This window comes from Vanellus vanellus (assembly GCF_965231255.1).
Source record: "Vanellus vanellus genome assembly, chromosome: Z".
Taxonomy (NCBI): Eukaryota; Metazoa; Chordata; class Aves; order Charadriiformes; family Charadriidae; genus Vanellus; species Vanellus vanellus.
Window position 1 is genome coordinate 62,858,564 of NC_138908.1, and position 18,606 is coordinate 62,877,169.

The following is an 18,606-nucleotide window of genomic DNA, read 5'->3' on the forward strand; positions in this document are numbered from 1 at the left end:
TGCCCACCGGGGCCCGCCTCCTCCCCGGGCTATAAATCTGCGGCCTGAGCGCTCGGGGTACCGCGCGGGCTTCCAGGCGAACCGTCGGGGCAGAGTCAGGAAACCAACGTCCCTAGGACGGAAAGATGCTGCCGATCGGGAAGACCACGAAACAAGGCAAAAGGGTAATTCTCCCACCTCTCTCCCCGGCTCCCCGTCGGCCCGTCTCCCTCCGCTGCCCGGCGCGGGGGTAGCGGCGGGCGCTGGGAGAGGTGTCCCCGCTGCGGTCCCCTTCGCCGCCGGCCGCGGTGCAGGCGCTGCCCCGGCGGGAGCGGGCGGGAGGAGCGAGGCGGCCTTGCGCCGGTGCTGCGGGGAGCGGCGGGAGCCTCGCAGCAGCACCGGGCAGAGCCCGGCTCTGGGCCGGGCCGCGGCCCCGCTGCGCCCGGCGGCCTCTCCCGCCTCCTCGGGGTCCTGCCCGGAGGCTCTCGGGAGGAGCTGCTGCTAAACTGGCACAACCCGCGAACGGCACTTGTTGACCTCTCAGTAAGGTACTCAGTGTTTCTGCAGGTAAGGTCATATTGTGAAAAGCTAAAGTAGAGCCATGCTAATAACTATACGTGTTCAGCGTCGAGCCATTACAGACATTTGGACACTGCTGTGAGATAGATAGATTAGATTGAACTTAATGCTATAACAGCTCATAGAATTTTGGTTTTTCTGAACACGTAGACTGGAGCCACCAAAGGTCAGAACTGTTTTGCTTAATATTATTTGATACGCAAACTAAGCAGTGCTTGCAACACATTGAAATTGTCAATATTTTAAGTGTAAACTGGCATTTGATGGGATTTCTGTCACCAGCATCCTGACAACTGTATTTAAAAGCCCCAAATCGCTCTTCCCTTGATTTATATGACTGAATACCAACAGTGTTTGTAATATGAGCACAGTCTCCAATACATGCATGCCCTTTGCACCCTCATCTAGCTAAAGAAATAAGCCTGTATAAAAAGTTATCCAGGCATCAGCCATTCTGGCCATTAATGCAAACATATGAGCAATGTCTAGATCAAACTCTCTGACATATACCAGTACTGCTACCCTGTGCTGCTGCTTGGGAAGGTCAGTGGAATCGTATTCTGTCTTCTATTAGGAGGACACTATTACCATTACGAGAGCATTTATTACTCAGAGCTGGTTTTATTTGTTTTTAAGTTGGATGGTTGGACTCAATGATTTTAAAGGTCTCTTCCAACCTAAATGAATGATTCTATGATTCTATCTGTAGCATATAAGTGTAGAGTAAGAGAACAGAAGGATATGGGAAGAAGTCTACAAGCTCTAGGCCTTTCAGGTAGTTCAGTTATAAAGGAATGAGGTGGGGAGGTATTTGTTCTGCTTTTTTTTTTTTTTTTTTTGGCACATTCTCATGCCGCCTAGCTTCAGACACCTAGCAGAATTCAATTGCCCTAAGTTCTCCCTATAGGCAATGGACAGAGATAAGCTTCTCTTGAGGGCTTGCTTAAGACCTGAATAGTTGTTTTGAGATGCCTTCTTCTGTCTACTGATGGAAAGGTAGGATATAGGTAGACCAAGCAGGTGTTTCATTGACATGTTTCAGTTACATTCCTAAAGGTGGTTGAGGGAATACCTTGATGCAGACATATGCACTCTTTGGATAGATGTATGGACTATGTGGTGCAACTTCATTGATGGTAGCAAAAGTAAAGCAGTGAAAAGATGACTCAAAAAAGCCTTAGTTAGCTTTTTACAAATAGTATTTCTTGTTATTTAATACTGGATCTGTGTACTACCAGATCACCTGACAGTATAATTTTGATCTGGGTTGGGTATGGGCACACAGCTGTAAGTCTCCAGTGCAGAACAAAGCAATGTTGATGCTGAGCTTATGCTAGCTGTATGCTGGTTGAACCAATGGTATTCTACCCAGTATAGATAAAGTAAAAATGGTGTGAAGAGATGATATCAGACCTACAATAAAGTTAGCAAAAAAGTGATTTCCGTTTTCAGCCAATCTAAACTAAGTAAGTTTGTATTAAGCACTTTGTGCATTATATTTACATTAAGATGCCATGGACATTTCAATCATGGGTTATGTTGCTTCTGTGTATCAACAGTGAAGATTATTTTAAAATGCAGCCTAAAAAAGCTAGAACTGAGAAGGAAAATTGTTGTTAAATCCTAGAAGTGACCTGTTAAAAGAAAAAAAAATCTGTTAGTTGTAGCGTATTTGAATATAATATCGATATATGACGTAAACATGTATCTAGTACTTAATTTTCAGTTAACAAGCAATGAATGGGGCTGTTTGTATGTTAAAGATTTATTTTCCTCCACACCCTTGTTCTCTGCATATTAAACTTCTGAATCAGGCTCTGTCTATAAAAGATTCCTTGGCAGGCAGAGGAAGCAGGGACTCAACCAGTGATCCCTTGGGTGCCTTTCTCTGGCCCCATTTGAGGCATTCTGTTACAACTGCAAATTAGTTAATTGCAAACACAATCTTTCCAAAGCCTCCTGACATTTACACTTAGGCATGACTGGTAGACTCTTTGAAAATTACTGAGCTTTGGAGATTGAGTATTGCAGATTGAGTTTTGCCCTGGTCCTGCTAAAGCAAAGATAAAAGCTTGCACACTTTAATAAAGTTATAAAAATTAATCAGGTTAATATTTTGCCAAGTCCACAATATGCAATGGAATGCGATGCAGGGATTTGCAAGCCAACACTTGGCCAAGCTCATGTATCTGCACAGCAGCACTGTACAGAGAAGTCCTGCCACCTTGCTGCTATGTCAGTGCCTCAGCCAAAAATGCTGACCCTCTCAGGCAGGCTTTGCAGGGTCCAGGTAGCCTTACACTGCTATGCTTGGTACTGGAACTGGCATAGTTGGCACTGTGCTCCTTCTCGTTGGAAAGGCATGCTCTCATCCAGCCCAAAGGGTGGTGCTGAGACATCATAAATGTTTGTCTTTCCTGGATGTATGGTGTGAGATAATTGAATTAATGAAGGAGAGATTATCAAGAAAGATAATCTACTAAAGGTTGGAGGCTGTTAAAAACCCATTCCTCTCAGCACAAAATCCACAATTAACTCTATGTCCATAAGGCTTTTCTTTTTCCTACTCCCCCAGATTTCATCTACTGAAATGCTAGTGTGCCATCAAGAAAAGATAACTGTGGAGGGAAATTGCAGTCTTACCTTTGATTAATTTTTTTCCTGTACCCACTACCTTTGTTAATGTAATGGGTCTGCATTCATCCACTTCTTAATTAGAATTATGGTTGTAATCCAATTGCAGAAATCAGTCCTATTTTTGGAAAATTTGAAGAAGCCAATGAAGCAATGAAAGGAATACAAAAATTAATACATATTAAGTGCAACTGATATATGTTGTTCTCATGTTTTTCAATTTTACAAAAGAAATAATTAGCACTTTCCTTACATTAGCATGGAGTTCAAGGCAGAAGCAAGGTTAATCACAGGATGCTGTAAGGTTAGTAATTTGGCATTTTAAAACATTTCAGGGCTGTGCAAAACAAGCAGGATTTTCTTTCATTTTGCAAGTCTATGTAAGCAAACCCAGGCCAGTAAAACGTCTATCAGAAAATGGAGCCAGCATTTTGGGATGTGTCTTATTTGGTAGGAAAATGTTACATGCTTACTTTTCTATGATGCCTGTTGGGCTGTCTTGTGTCACAAGCTACTTGAGATGAGGCTATGTCAATATGGCATTTGTAGCTAAAAAGCAAATGAGCTAATAAAGAGGTCAGTGATACTAGTGTTTCATTTTAAGAAGTTTCTTATGTATGTTACAGGAGAATTTGAGACTTTGTTTTACTTTCATAGGAATGGAATTGGACCATTGACTTCTAGTTCTGGGGACTATATCTCTGGAATACAATAAAACTGACTAATGAAAAGTCTTACATAATATATATGTGCATATTAAAGCCTTATGTTGCAAAACAAACCATCTACCATTCTTTACAGAGAATTTCAAGAAGGAAATTAATGACTTTTTATTATTATGGCAAAGATGTTTCTGGCAGCCCACAAATATTTATGTTTGCTTTGCCAATAGAAGAAATGGCAATAAAGACAAAGGAAGCCCATAAAGCAGAAGAACTGTAATTGTTAACCTTTCCTCCTGCTTTCTTCAGGGTATTCTAGAGCGCCTAGATGGTGGAGAAATTGTGATTGGAGATGGAGGATTTGTCTTTGCTCTTGAAAAGAGGGGATATGTAAAAGCTGGGCCTTGGACTCCTGAAGCAACGGTGGAACACCCAGAAGCAGGTCAGTTTTACTGGGAAATGGTAATCCTGTAGTGAATGTAAACATGGTTGGCTAAATAATAAATATATAGGAAATTGTAGTAAGTTTTTAAATAGAAGTCTTCCTTGACACTGTAAAATTACACTGTTAAGAACAGCCTAAGAATCTATAGACCAATGCTCATCTTATCCCTTTTTGTTTTTCTAACATTGGCCAAAAGCAGTTGGCTGGGTAAGAATGTGAGTGCTGCAAATATACAGTGATACCTCTCCAGAATGCTCTCCCAGTCTTTGATAATTTGCAGCCCAGAGGCTTTTTGGCCCAGATGTGGTATCTTTGTATTTAATAATATTCAGTGATTTATCTCTCATGGATTTGTCCAATCTGTCCTTAAGCTGATATAAGTCTTATAATTTAAAAAATCTTGTGAAAAAGAATTCTGCAGTTAACTATTTGTTTTGTTGTGTTCTGGTCATTCTAGGATTTATATTGTTATAAATTAATATAGTTTATTTATTAATTCTCTCAGAAAAATAGCAGATTTATATAAACAATGGAATTGGAATATTTAATGTATCTGGCTCCACTGTGAAATGGGGAATGATAAAACTCGTAAGAATTGCAATAAACATTTAATGGAGGAACTCTCTTAAAGTGGATAGAGACAAAACGAGCAATTGTTCCATGCCTTCCAGCATAAATATTATAGCGTTTAGCATAAATAGTGCAAAAGCAGATGCTATTACCTAATTACGTATGCTTCATTACAAGAAAGCATTTCCCCCAGTAATGTGATGTACAGTTAATCCCACAAGCTAATTCAGAATATCCCGGGGAAAAAAAAAATTCTTTGTTCTGAGTGTCTGCCCTTCCAAAATAGTCTATTTTCCTCTATACAGAGAAAGAAGGAAGAGGAGGGGAAGGAGAGAGTTCTTCGCCTTCTGTATTACATTGCTTTGTACACCTTGCTTATTTATTCACCCTAATCCTTCTCAGCCTTCAAGTGTCACTTTATGTGTAGCATGCCTAAGTTAGGGTCACAGACAGCCTTAGATAATGCAGAGCTCCAGCAAAGGTTTAAAGGGTGATGACCTAATTTGCTGACTCTGATCTCCCAAAAAGACATCCCATCACTTCTTTCTGTTTCTCTCCACCTCTACCTTTGTCTGCCCCTACACAATCCATCTTAAAAATCATAGCTCTTATCCCATGCTCTTTATTTCCCCTTTGCTTACTTATTCTGCATCTCAAAAGCCCTTGACCCTCTCCACAAGTCCTTTCAGAAAGTGTAAGTCTCAGTCCATGGGGAATGTAAGACATTGCCTTACATAGAGGCTGATGGCTTAAAGTGGCTAAATTAGCACACAGATTTGCTTTAAATAAGTGATCAGTAGTCATAGCTTAGAATCCAGCTTTCAAAGAATTGCTACTGATTTGCTAGAACATATTGCTCATGTCCGTAACAGAGTTATAACATTTTTATAAGCCTCTTATAGGCTATTTATAAATACAACCTTCACTGGAAAGGCATTAATTTCTTTTTGTGCAGTGTGCTGCCTCCCCTCCATTACTGCTTTTTTTTTTCCTGCATGCTCAAGGGTCATGTTACTTTGAAAGCAGGTGTAAAGAACAGAAGGAGCAACTGGCTGAGCTAGCTGGTGTAAAAACCATACAACCACCAGACCTTCTTGTCTTTGTAAGGAAGGAGGGGAAAAGGAGGGAGGTTCTGAGAATGCACCAAGGAAGGAGCGGGAGGGTGGGTGGGTTCAAGGCCATTATCTCCATTACAAGAGAGGAAAAGTTTTGCCAGACTGACAAATTTAGAAATGAGATCTAAATATTTTTTCTGAGCCAGATCAGGCATTGCTCTGTAGTGAGAAATATGTATAGGCGCTTACTGCCCCCATCTCCTGTTAACTTAAGTCTGTCTTTTGTGAAATGTCCAACTCATGGCAGATTGAAATGAAAACTCAGTGTTATACATCTGACTCTTAAAATACATCAAATTGTTAATAACTGTATAGCTTCATGTGACTGTTATCCCCATTTCTCAAATGCTGGAGGAAAACGTAAGTTCAGTAACATGCTGGAAGTCACACAAGAAGTAAATTACAGAGTAATTTGGGGTTTTGATAGTGCAGAATGCTGTGGGCTTGATAATAGTGTATTCTACTGGTAAAAATGATTTGCTGGGGTGGAATGAGATTCAAGCTGATACTTACAACACTTATTCTTTCCCTCAAAATGTAGACGCATTCTAGAGTCTCCTGTTCACATACATGATAGTTTGGGATATGACGTTCCTTAATCACATGTGTTAGGTTATGTTTCATTTGTCTACCTATATCAGCACCCTTATTCACACAAATCCCAGGCATTCTTCTAGGAATGCAAGAGCCATATCTAAAGACCACGGGGGTAAATCTGGTTTATTACAGACATGTCACAGAGTATTTCTGAAAGAAATTGTAGATTCTTTTTTCCTTTTCACATTTCCTGACTAGTTTTCATCAATGATTTCTCATGAGACAAACTAGAAAAACAAACTACAGAACACCGGAAATATACAGAGACAGTCCTTTTGTTTGCGATCAGTAGTGTATTTTAATGTTGTAGGAAAAAGAATACTCCCTGCACTAGGAATATTTGACCCCGTGTAAAGGTTCTAGAACTGAAATTTGATCCTGGTAGTTCAGGCAGATTCCAGGGACTGTTTGAACTGTAGCTCTGTTATAATCTGTGTTCCTGGGTAGGTCTTTGTGACTGCTGGGAAAAGAAGCATTGTGTTAAATCTCAGTGTGGTTACCCAAGGCTGAATTAGAAATGAAATACTGTACTAGTAGAGAAAAGCAAGGGACACTACACTGTTCCTTCAATGAAAGCAGACGTGCTTGCATGTATTCAGATTGACTTAGCAACTCAAACTGCTGTTTGAGCTTCTCTGGCATAGAAGGCTGTTTGTTGCACCTGAAGGGAGTGATTTCATTCTCATGACACATTAGCACATTTCTTTAATGACACAGATTTTCTGTAGACAATGAGGTATGATAAAGCAGGACTTCAGGAAAACTTTTCTAAACATCTGCCACAGAAACTGCAATGTTCTTGTGTCTGTGTATGGTATTTAGGGAATACATTATTCCTGTATTTGCTATAAACTGTTGAGCATTTTAACTCTGTTTTACATAATTGGTAGTGTTCTAGAAATTATTATCGTTCTGTGGGTATACATACAAAATCAATTGACAACTCCTGTTCTGCTCCTGCTGTGGTGATTGCAGTGCACTGCTTGCAGCGATGAAGGCAGAATTACCATTACAGAGCCTGCTCCCAAAGTCCTAATGTAGGCAGTTTGACCATTAAAGTAATGTCAATGCTTCGTTCAAAAGAAGTGTTGGCTCTGTAGTAAAATCATCATGTGCTGACTTATGGAAAGAATTAAGTCTGTGTTATCTGTCACTTTTCTGGAGCAACAAATCATCTTCTAACTAAGGGTGTATTTAGCAAAGTAGAGCTTTGGTTTTGGCTGAATAGACTCAGCTAGAGTTTTGTAGGGGAAAAAAACTAGAAAACACAAAATAGAGGAGGTAATGGAGCACTGTATTCTTCCATATAAGTATCATCTTGTCCCTTAATTTCTTGCCATGATATTTTCTTCTGTTTTCTTCTTCTAGAAGCTAAGAAAATATGGCTTTTTCATTTTATGATCTTTTTGTCTGGTATTACATGTTATACTTTCATGTTCTTTTGTTAGATGTCTGCTTTTCCTTCCTAAACCACTACACAGTTCTATAAAATGAAACTGGGAGGTCTGAAGGACTGCAGAAAGTAGAAGATAGGCAAGGTGGCATGCAAAACTGAATCTACTGATAAACTAAATAGAAATCTTCAGTCATTCTGCAGACAATAACTAAGGTGATAGTTTTCTACCTAATGTTCTGAGAGTAAGAAGAAAGAAATTCTACACAGATAGGGGTACTGCTTCTACTCTCTCATAATGGCTCTTCTAGTAAACACAGTATCACTTATTTTACAGTAACATTACTTCAATAAACATTTAATTTTGAGATAACAACAGTAATAACATACAAAACATCTCTTCTTTGACTCTTTTAATTCTTTGCAGTTCGTCAGCTTCACCGGGAGTTCCTCAGAGCTGGATCCAATGTTCTGCAGACATTCACCTTTTATGCCAGTGAGGACAAACTAGAGAACAGGGGAAATTATGTAGCTGAGAAAATAAGTGTGAGTAAAACTCTGTTTTGATGGAGATATTAAATAAATGGATTAATTTCAAAAGGTTTTGTAAGAGAGATTATTGCGTACATTCACCGTTTGTCATAACAGTTTTGGCTATATTTGAGGACCAAAGAATGAGATGATGCAATTTCAGAGTTTGGAATAGCAAGAAAGATGAGGTTAAAGGACAAAAAGATAACAAAATGGGGCAAGGATGAAGAGAGGAAAGAGGATGCCCACATTATATTTTTCGCATCTGAGGAGACTTGTTTACTGGAATTTTAATACAAAAAGCATAGGGAGGACTAAACGCACAGAGAGCAAAATCAGTGAAAAAAAGTAATGCTTTAACATCCAAAGAAACAAATCAGCTGCAAAAATGGTGAAGAATCCTAGAGAATAATGAGTGGCTAATGAGAACAGAATGTTTCTTAAGAGCCATGTCTTCAACAAAGTAACAACTAAAAAATCTATAGTATACACTGTGGTCAATATTCCCCTTCTCATATGTAAGGGTAATCTGTTACAGCAACAGAAGTACTATGTTAGTGTTTTCTTAACCCCTACACAAAGGAGTTGTAGGATGTTGAGTGTCTTCACTAGATGCAGGCCCCAGCTTCACTGGGACTTCTGGCACAAACATTTCTAGGTAGTTCCTTTGAGACTAGAAGGTTTACCATTGATTGTTTTCTCTCATCCTTTCCCCTTTGGTCCTATCGTCTATTTCAACCTCTGCAAAATAGAGAAGATTCTCCAGGGGGCAGGGAGGAAGGAATATCTTTATATTTGTGAAGATACCCCAAGTCAGAAATTAGAACAATCTGGACCCTTGGGAAACACTTGAGACTTAATTAAGAGGTCATCTCAAAATGTCATATGATCAAATTTATCTGAAATGCTGTACCTTTACATTCAATAGATGCAACATTGAAATGTCTGAATTGATAGCCCCAGGATCACAGGACCTCTGGAACAAGCCATGCTGCAACTCTTGCTGCCATGCAAAATTATAAGGGCTGGGAGAGCACTTTGGTATTTGGAACGCACTGCAGCAAAGCTTTCAAGATGGATTTGCTGCCAGTTCTAGAAGCAGGTTCCTCCGGGCTTTGACTGGTTTATGACTCCACCTCCTGGTGTTCCCAAACAGAAGACAATAGCCTTAAAAGTCAGCTGGGTCTTTTGAGGCAGCCATGGAAAACTTCAGCTGAGAGAATCCCATGTAGATTCTAAGTAGGCCATGGGCTGCAGAGAAACCTGCTCTAATCAGTACTTGTTATCTGTCCCAAAAAATGATTCTTTTCCCAAAATCTTTTTTTCCCAGCTTAACCTCTTTATCACAAGCTGTTCTAGTAATCCTGATTTAGGTAAAGAGGGGATGTGTCTTTCAGTCTAGGTGATTAATTAATCATATATAGTGATGTTTCCCTTGATTATTCTTAAATTGGTAACTTTAACATCAGATAATTAATGATATTTTTTAAAAAGCCTTAAATAATGAATATATCTTAAATTTTGAAAATTATCAAAATAATAAACCACGTTTAAAAAAAAAAAAGAAAAATCAATTGACATTACTGCATATTTTGTTTCCATCCGCAAAATGTCAGAATAAAAGCATACATTTAAGTGTAACTAACTTATTTTCTAAGAGGCTGTCGTGGTTTAGGCCAAATCGGACCTGGGGGACCCCAGATGGGACCGACAGATGCTCCCCTCTACCCCTTTTCAAAGAGAGAGGCAGAGGAGGAAAAAGAGACTTATGAGTTTAGAAGGAACTCAACTACTTTAATGAAATATTAATAATAAAATAAGACAAAATAGTGAAAAATATATACAAAACCGTATCAAGCTCCTGAGATGACAATCATGACACTGGCTGGCACTGGGGCAGTCCCAGGCTGGACTCAGTGATGGACGGGAACTGGATTCTGGATCTGGATTCAGGATCAGGATCACAGGCAGATGAACAGAGTCCTCCTCAGACGTCGGCCATTGAAGGAAAAAGAGCTGACCATTTGATCCCTCAGCTTTTATACTGAGCATGAGGCAGATGGGATGGAATACCCTGTTGGTCAGTTTTGGGTCACCTGTACTGTCCGCTCCTCCCTGCAGGACCCCACTATGCTTTTCCGCTTCCAACCCTCCAATGTGGCAAATAACAAAGTTGGTTGGCCTTGGGTGTGATAGCAATAAGTATAAGCAGGAGCCTCTCTGCATACCATGCCTGGGCATCAGCTAAAAACAATTGATCTTATGACTCTGAGAAAGTGAACATTGTCTGCACAATATGCTCTTAATTTCAGTAGTTAGAGAGGACCAGCTAAGAAGTGAAGACAACAGAACAAAATTGGCTCTGTTTTACCTCAAACCAGGACAGAGGCAAAGAAAATTCCCCATCACACCAAATATTTGCTTTTTATAGACTATCCGTGTAAGGTGTATTTGTAGTATTTGATAATATGATAACTTAAAGGTGGCAAGAAATGTGTTTTCTAATGTTTATTATTTTTTTGGAAAATGCCGATCTTCCTAATCAATATTATTAAAAAACTCCATTTAAATTATAAAAGAATATGAATAAGCCATTATGGCTTTTGACTCTTTTTGTCCTTTTTTTTGCTCTGAAATTACATGCATATCTCTGTCCAGGTAAAACTAACATAATCTATATTCATACAGTGCCAGAAAGTGAATGAAGCTGCTTGTGACATTGCAAGAGAAGTGGCTAATGAAGGTGATGCTTTAGTGGCTGGAGGCGTCAGTCAAACACCATCATACTTAAGCTGCAAGGATAAAGCAGAGGTTAAAGCAGCCTTTCGAAAGCAACTAGATGTCTTTATGAAGAAGAATGTGGACTTCCTAATTGCAGAGGTAAATCTGTAGAAAAAGGACATGTCTTCAACTGGCACAGTGTTAACTTTAAGATGTCTGGTCTACTTAAGGAGTACAAGCATATATTGCTTCCTCCTCTAAAAATTTCTGTTATGCTTTTATTCCAGTAGTATCACGTATTTTTCTAAAGGCATAGCAGCATCTGCAAGCATCGTAGAATAGGACCTTGCAACCTAAATTTCTACCTCAGTCAAGTCAAATTCTGTACTAGTACAAAGAGGACAGATTAATATGATCTTGACAAGTTCCTGTTTCCTCCCATACACTGTAAGCAGTCAACCTAAGGTTGACTTAAGTTCTTTGGTGATAAATCCCTGATTAACCTCCTGTATGGGCATTTTTATTCTGAAACAAAAGTATAATTATTTTTTATTTAATTTTACTTACTGACTTTTTAATATTTTTTTTTTTAACTGTGTGAATTTGATTGAATTCTGTTAGTATAAATCAGAAAAGAATCAAGTTATTGCATTGCTGGTGAATTTGGGGTCTGGATTAATGTGTTAATGCTTCGTCTCCAAGAAACAAAAGCAGACCAGTTTAAATTTCTTTCAGTATTTTGAACATGTTGAAGAGGCTGTCTGGGCAGTTGAAGTTCTAAAAGAATCTGGAAAGCCAGTTGCAGCTACAATGTGCATTGGTCCAGAAGGAGACATGCATGGTGTGCCCCCTGGACAATGTGCTGTCCAACTGGTAAAGGCTGGTAAGAATCTGTTTTAATATGCCCTTTAAAAGTATGGAACAAAGTCAAGTCCTGAAATATTGAGATAAAGGGAAGTGTATCTCAAGTAGCTTCCCAATTATATCCAATAAAAGTTTTGACCCTGTAGAAAAGTTTTTGTGTACTTTACTAGAGCAGTCTTGTAAAAACATATGAAAGTGCAGCTATGAAATGCTTGTTAACCAGGATGGTATTGGCAGCAATAGACACAGGCAGCTGATACTGAATAGAGCAAAATCCTAAACCTGCTCAAATTTTGTTACAGAGCCAACCTCAAATTCTGGAAACATAAGCTGAATCCAAAGTCACCTTTGATTCTTTGCTCATGTTTTTAGAAATGTATGGAGCACAGTTCAAACCTGGGATGAGAGACTAAAAGGATGAAAAAATTAATCTTTTTGCCTATCAAAGCTGCATTTTCTACAGGACAAGGGGAAGGGCAGAAGAAATTAGTCAGGGGTGTGATGGATGATGGTACAGGGGTTTATTATAGCTATTCTGAACTACTCTTTTCCTTTGGAGTTAAAGTTGAAATCCAAAGGCAGAAGAACCTGTGTTAGGAACCTGATAGCTATTTGCATATGTGGCTGTACATAATCATTCTTCACTGATTAAGCAGTGATAAGAAAAGCAACTGTGTGAGAGTGGGAGATGTGATTTATCATCAGAAGGGTAAAGAGTAGTGCAACTGAGATGTAAATGGAATGATCAACCTCAGGAGAGTTGAGGCTGGCTCTAGCCCAACTGCCTTGTTTTCATAATGCTGGCGTAAAGATGGACTGCTCTGCTTCTGGAGTGCTATGGCTAAGAACTTCCCACCTCCCACTTCCTGGGGAGATGTGACTTGAAGTTATTTTCCTCCTCCTAGGTGCTTCTATTATTGGAGTCAACTGCCATTTTGATCCAGATACTTCCCTGGAAACCGTGAAACTGATGAAAGAAGGCTTGCAGGCTGCTAAACTGAAAGCCCACCTGATGGTCCAACCACTTGCTTTCCATACACCTGATTGTGGAAAGCAAGGTTTTATTGATCTTCCAGAATTTCCCTTTGGTAAGACAAGGGTATCTTTTATTTTTTTTAATCTTTTATTATTATTATTATTTTTATTGTCTGTTCCTTTTTTTCCTAGCTTTTAGTAAAACTGAAGCTGCAAGGTGTCATTCTGTATAATAGGATGAGTCCCAGTTATCCTGTCTGGCATTTTCCATAGAGGGATTGGAGTGTAATATTGAATTAAAGATCATCCACATACTGAGAGTACTTCAGTAGTATGATAGCATGTGACTGAAAGTGAAATTACGATGAAAACAGTTAAAGTTCCACAACCTAAACTCAATTAAAAAATTTAGTTCTTCCTCGTGCTATAGAATCTTGTTCAGAACAGCTATAAACAGTCCAAAGAAATTAACAAGAGCAAAGACACTAAAAAAAACCCCTAGATTTAAATGCTTTTGCATTGGAGCTCCCCAGCATTCTGGTTGTGACATCTATCCGACAAGCCCTATAATATTTACCTGCATATGGATTTAATGTACCATACATATGCAGAACTGGATATAAGTGCATGATTATTGCACTCCTAGCGGTTGAGTCTTGCAAGTGTAACTGTCTAATATAAATGAGATTAGTGAGAAACCAGAAGAGGGAATATGTTCTTTGATGTTGCTGACAAATGGATTAGCAGTTTGGAGATGGATTCATCACATGTATTCTCAGGAAAAATTCTACAAAGACTGAAAGATTTAGCCACTTTATGTGTATGTAAGGCTTGCTTATTTAGGGCTTTTTTCCACCTGGGATGTAGATTACATCCCTTCAAGATAAGAGGACAATATCAGCCTAAACATTTTAAAATTGATTAGAAAAATGCTTTCATTTTCAGATATCATACACTCTTCTTTTCAAAATCAGACTATAAAATAAGGTATTAAAACATTTGAAACTTGAATTTGTAGCAAAAATATTGAGAGATCGATGTGATTTTCAGGAAGATTTTTTTTTTTTACGTTCCTTTATGTTCTTTACATAAATGAAGGAAAGAGAATAAATCATGAGCCTGAGGCATTCATTAAATGATAATAATATGTCTGTGTTCTGAAAATATTTTGGGATGTTTAAAAGTGTTAGGAACTCATTTATCCTATTCATTCCTTCATATAACTCCTCTGATTGCAAGCAAAAAAAGAACAGATGCTGTAAGTAATCAAGTGAATTGAAGGATTCATTCTTTGTTTTGTTATGGTTCTTGGCTTGTATGTTATAAGCAAACTGTATAAGATGACAGCTTTCAGAAATCTCATGAGTCAGGCACGGATACTTTCCACTAGATTAGGTTGCTCAAAGCCTCATCCAGCCTGGCCTTGAACACCTCCAGGGATGGGGCATCCACAGCTTCTCTGGGCAACCTGTTTCAGTGTCTCACCACCCTGACAGTAAAGAATTTCTTCCTAATATCTAATCTAAATCTACCCTCTTCCAGTTTAAAACCATTACGCCTTGTCCTATCACTCCACTACCTGATAAAGAGTCCCTCCCCATCTTTCCTGTAGGCCCCCTTCAAGTACTGTAAGGCTGCTATAAGGTCTCCCTGGAGCCACCTTCTCTTCTCCAGGCTAAACAACCCCGACACACTCAGCCTGTCTTCATAGAAGAGGTGCTCCAGCACCCTGGTCATCTTTGTGGCCCTCCTCTGGACCCGGTCTAACAGGTCCATGCCTTTCCTGTGCTGACAGCTCCAGAATTGGATGCAGTACTCCAGGTGGGGTCTCATGAGAGAAGAGTAGAGGGGTAGAATCACCTCCCTTGACCTGCTAGCCATGCTTCTTTTGATGCAGCACATGATGCAATTGGCTTTCTGGGCTGCAGGTGCACATTGCCAGCTCGTATTTAGCTTTTCATCCACCAATACCCCTCATGTCCTTCCCTACAGGGCTGCTCTCAATCCACTCATCCCCCAGCCTGTATCTATGTTTGGAATTGCCCTGACCTTGCACTTGGGCTTGTTGAACTTCATCAGGTTCACAAGGGCCCACCTCTCAAGCCTGTCAAGGTCCTTCTGGATGGCATATCAACCCTCTAGAGTATCAACCACAGTACTCAGCTTGGTTCATCTGCAAACTTGCTGAGGGTGCACTCAATCCCACTGTCCACGTCACCAACAAAGATGTTAAATAATACTGGTCCCAATATGGACCCCTGAGGGACACCACTTGTCACTGTTCTCCACCCAGACATTGAGCTATTGACTGAAATTCTTTGAGTGCGACCATCCAGCCAATTCCTTATCCACTGAGTGCTCCAGCTGTCAAATACATGTCTCTTCATTTTATAAATAAGGATGTTGTGCAGGACTGTATCAGATGCTTTGTACAAGTCCAAGTAGATGACATCAGTCACTCTTCCCTTATCCACCAATATTGTAACCCTGTTGTAGGAGGCCACCAAATTTGTCAGGCACAATTTGCCCTTAGTGAACCCATGTTGACTGTCACCAATCACCTTATTTTCCGTGTGCCTTAGCATATTTTCCGGAGAAAATGCTCCATGATCTTTCCAGGCACAGAGGTGAGACTGACTGGCCTGTAGTTCTCTGGGTCTTTGTTTCTCCCTTTTTTAAAAATGGGTGTTACATTTCCCCTTTTCCAGTCACTGGGAACTTCATGGGTCTGCCATGACTTTTCAAATATGATGGATGGTGACTTAGCAACTTCATCTGTGAGTTCCCTCGGGACTCTCGGATGCATCTCATCAGGTCCCATGGATTGTGACAGGGTGGGTGATAGAGAAGACAGGGAAACACTCTATATTGTTCCCCTGGAGTTTAGTTGCTTATACAGGTATAAATTGAGTGCAATATGCTGCATTCTTACTGTTGATCATTTTGTATCAATTTTGCTCTAGCTTTTTAATGACATAGGAAACACAACGAAATAATGAATTCGTGCTTTTGATGCTTTCTCTCACATCTGCAGGACTGCACACAAGCTTACTTTTATTTAAACAGCTTTCTAAGATAGCTTCATCTGTTTTTTGTTCTGATACTAGACCATCTACTTTTCCTTTGTCCAGTCTTTCCGTCTAAGACCAATAATTTTCTGTTTAAGAACATTTCATTTTTTTTTTCCTTCTGCTGTTTATTTTCTGAACCTGTCTTTTAACTACCCATTAAGAACTTAGAGTAGATCTGTTTTATATCACCTTCTTGCATGGTAGGCATTTTTGGGAAAAGACATAGGGAGAAGAATCCTACCTCTCTGCTGTATTGCTGGAGCCTTACTACCTCACCACAGCTTCTTTGCCCAGCAGAGTGTTCAGTGCACAGACATCATGCTGCACTCGCCTCATAACTGTGCTGGTTCGTCTCCTGTATATGTGCATAAAGTGCGATAATTTTTATTCCTTTATTCCTGTATTTTTATTCCTTAAAGTTTCTTCTTCAGTCCCTGGTCTTTTCTTTCAGTTCTGCCACTCTTGTGCCTCCTTCCCTTTGAGGTGTTCTTTTCCTTGTTCTTTTCACTTTCTGTTCCTTTCCTTCCACAAGTTCTTTCTCTCACCTCTGTTATCCCTTCACTCTGCTCACCACAACCTGCAACAGGGAGAAGGGTTCAAAATAATGGTTGGATCCTAACTTGCCTACACACAGAACTTTCCACAAGGAATGAAGTAGTTGGAGGCAGCAAGCTGCTTAGGGCTGGGATTTTAACTAAATAAGGGATGGGCTAAGAAATAGCTACAGATCTCAGCTGTCAGTGAAACAACCAGCTGCCACTAGCTGATCATGGAAAAAAGTGTAGTAAGCATCCCTGACGAAAAATGAGCAGGCTTATTCCTCTTGCAGGTAGGCTGATACCTTCTCCTTTCATAGATTAGAGCACTGTAATCAGATTTGCCAGATATTGTTTTTTAGGAACTCTTTGGAAATGCAGACGTAACATTGAAAGTACTCCATTACTCCAGCTGAGAACTCTGGCAGAATGGCAAGCATGTGACTTAGGGCTTGATCAAGTCTCAGGAGATATTAGGTGCTGTTTTGCAAGGCCAAAAAAAGTTACAACAAGCATAGCTCAGCAGAGGACAGCAGAATCTGAAAAGTAGACTTCTGAAAGTTTGCATCATTAATTCTAGCTCAGACAGTTCAAACCTGTACATCTACATCTACAACCACTTTTGAAAACAGTATGCAAGTGTTTCAACAATGTGATTTCAGACCAAAAATGTGCTGTAGTGGAAACTTAAGGTATTAATGTCTTTGCAGGTCTGGAGCCAAGAATTGTAACCAGATGGGATGTTCAAAAATATGCAAGAAAAGCCTATGACTTAGGAATTCGTTACATTGGAGGTTGCTGTGGATTCGAGCCATATCATGTCCGAGCAATAGCTGAGGAATTGGCTCCTGAAAGAGGATTTTTGCCACAAGCTTCTGAGAAACATGGTAGCTGGGGCGATAACCTCAGCATGCATACCAAACCCTGGGTCAGAGCAAGGTATGTATATCTGACCTGGAAAGCACGCCAACATACTTATTGCAAAGGCTTATATTGGTATTATATTGCTTATATGCAGCAGACTGGCTTAACTGATATGGAGGTCTAAATAACACTGTAAACATTCCATGTGTTAATAATTTTGAAGAATCTGGGAGCAGGAAAAGAGATGGAGGGGCAGTAGGAGAACTTCAGAAATTCTCATCCCTCTTTAAAATTGAAGATTTGGTCTGAATTAATGTGAAAGTAATTCATGAAAGTTATTAAAAACTGACAGACTGCTGTAAAGCCATTCCTAATGGTGTTCCTTTCAAGGATGAAAAGATACTTTTTAAGCACGTAGCATTTCATTGCATACTTTCATTCATACTTCTGTGTCTAAATATGAAGTCCGTCTGTGCAAGTTAAATGACCCCTTGTAATGGTCATTTAAGCCACATTTCCTTTAGTATTGTGAGATGCTGGAAAAAAAACCTGAATTTCCTTTTCTTTCTTTAGGGCAAGAAAAGAATACTGGGAGAATCTGAAGCCTGCTTCGGGCAGGCCATATTGTCCTTCAATGTCAAAGCCAGATGGCTGGGGAGTGACCAAAGGAGCCAGGGAGCTGATGCAACAGAAAGAAGCAACAACTGAACAACAGCTGAAGGAGCTCTTCCAGAAACAGAAGTTCTAATCCACTGCAGTTGTGTAAACGTTAGAATGATTTAGCTCTAAACCATCTCATGCTTCACAAGAAAATCTGTGAAATCAACCCTGTTGATTTATCAGTTAACATATAATGAAAGAGACAAAATGAAGAAAGAATGTGATTACAGATGAAATATGTCAAACTTGGATAATAAAATCTTTCTCTGAACAAATAGCTTAGACAATACGCAGTCAGAATCAGGTTTGGATTCTCATAATAATTAAGCTTCTGTTAGCTAGGTGCCATTAATTGGGTAGACATAGAAATACGTGGAAAGTAATAATTGGCTCAACTTGTCTGTGAAAAG

General features: G+C 39.5%; 1 protein-coding gene across 1 annotated transcript; it reads left to right on the plus strand.

The window, feature by feature from the left end:
• Positions 1 to 125: 125 nt before the first annotated feature.
• LOC309683579 (betaine--homocysteine S-methyltransferase 1) lies at positions 126 to 18,390 on the plus strand (the record flags this gene model as incomplete). The annotated part of the gene is made up of 8 exons (XM_082497889.1): positions 126 to 164; positions 4,164 to 4,296; positions 8,402 to 8,520; positions 11,194 to 11,385; positions 11,962 to 12,109; positions 12,996 to 13,178; positions 17,383 to 17,611; positions 18,110 to 18,390. The coding sequence occupies 8 exons, from the start codon at positions 126 to 128 to the stop codon at positions 18,282 to 18,284; spliced, it is 1,218 nt and encodes a 405-aa protein (XP_082354015.1). The 3' UTR covers positions 18,285 to 18,390.
• Positions 18,391 to 18,606: the final 216 nt, after the last annotated feature.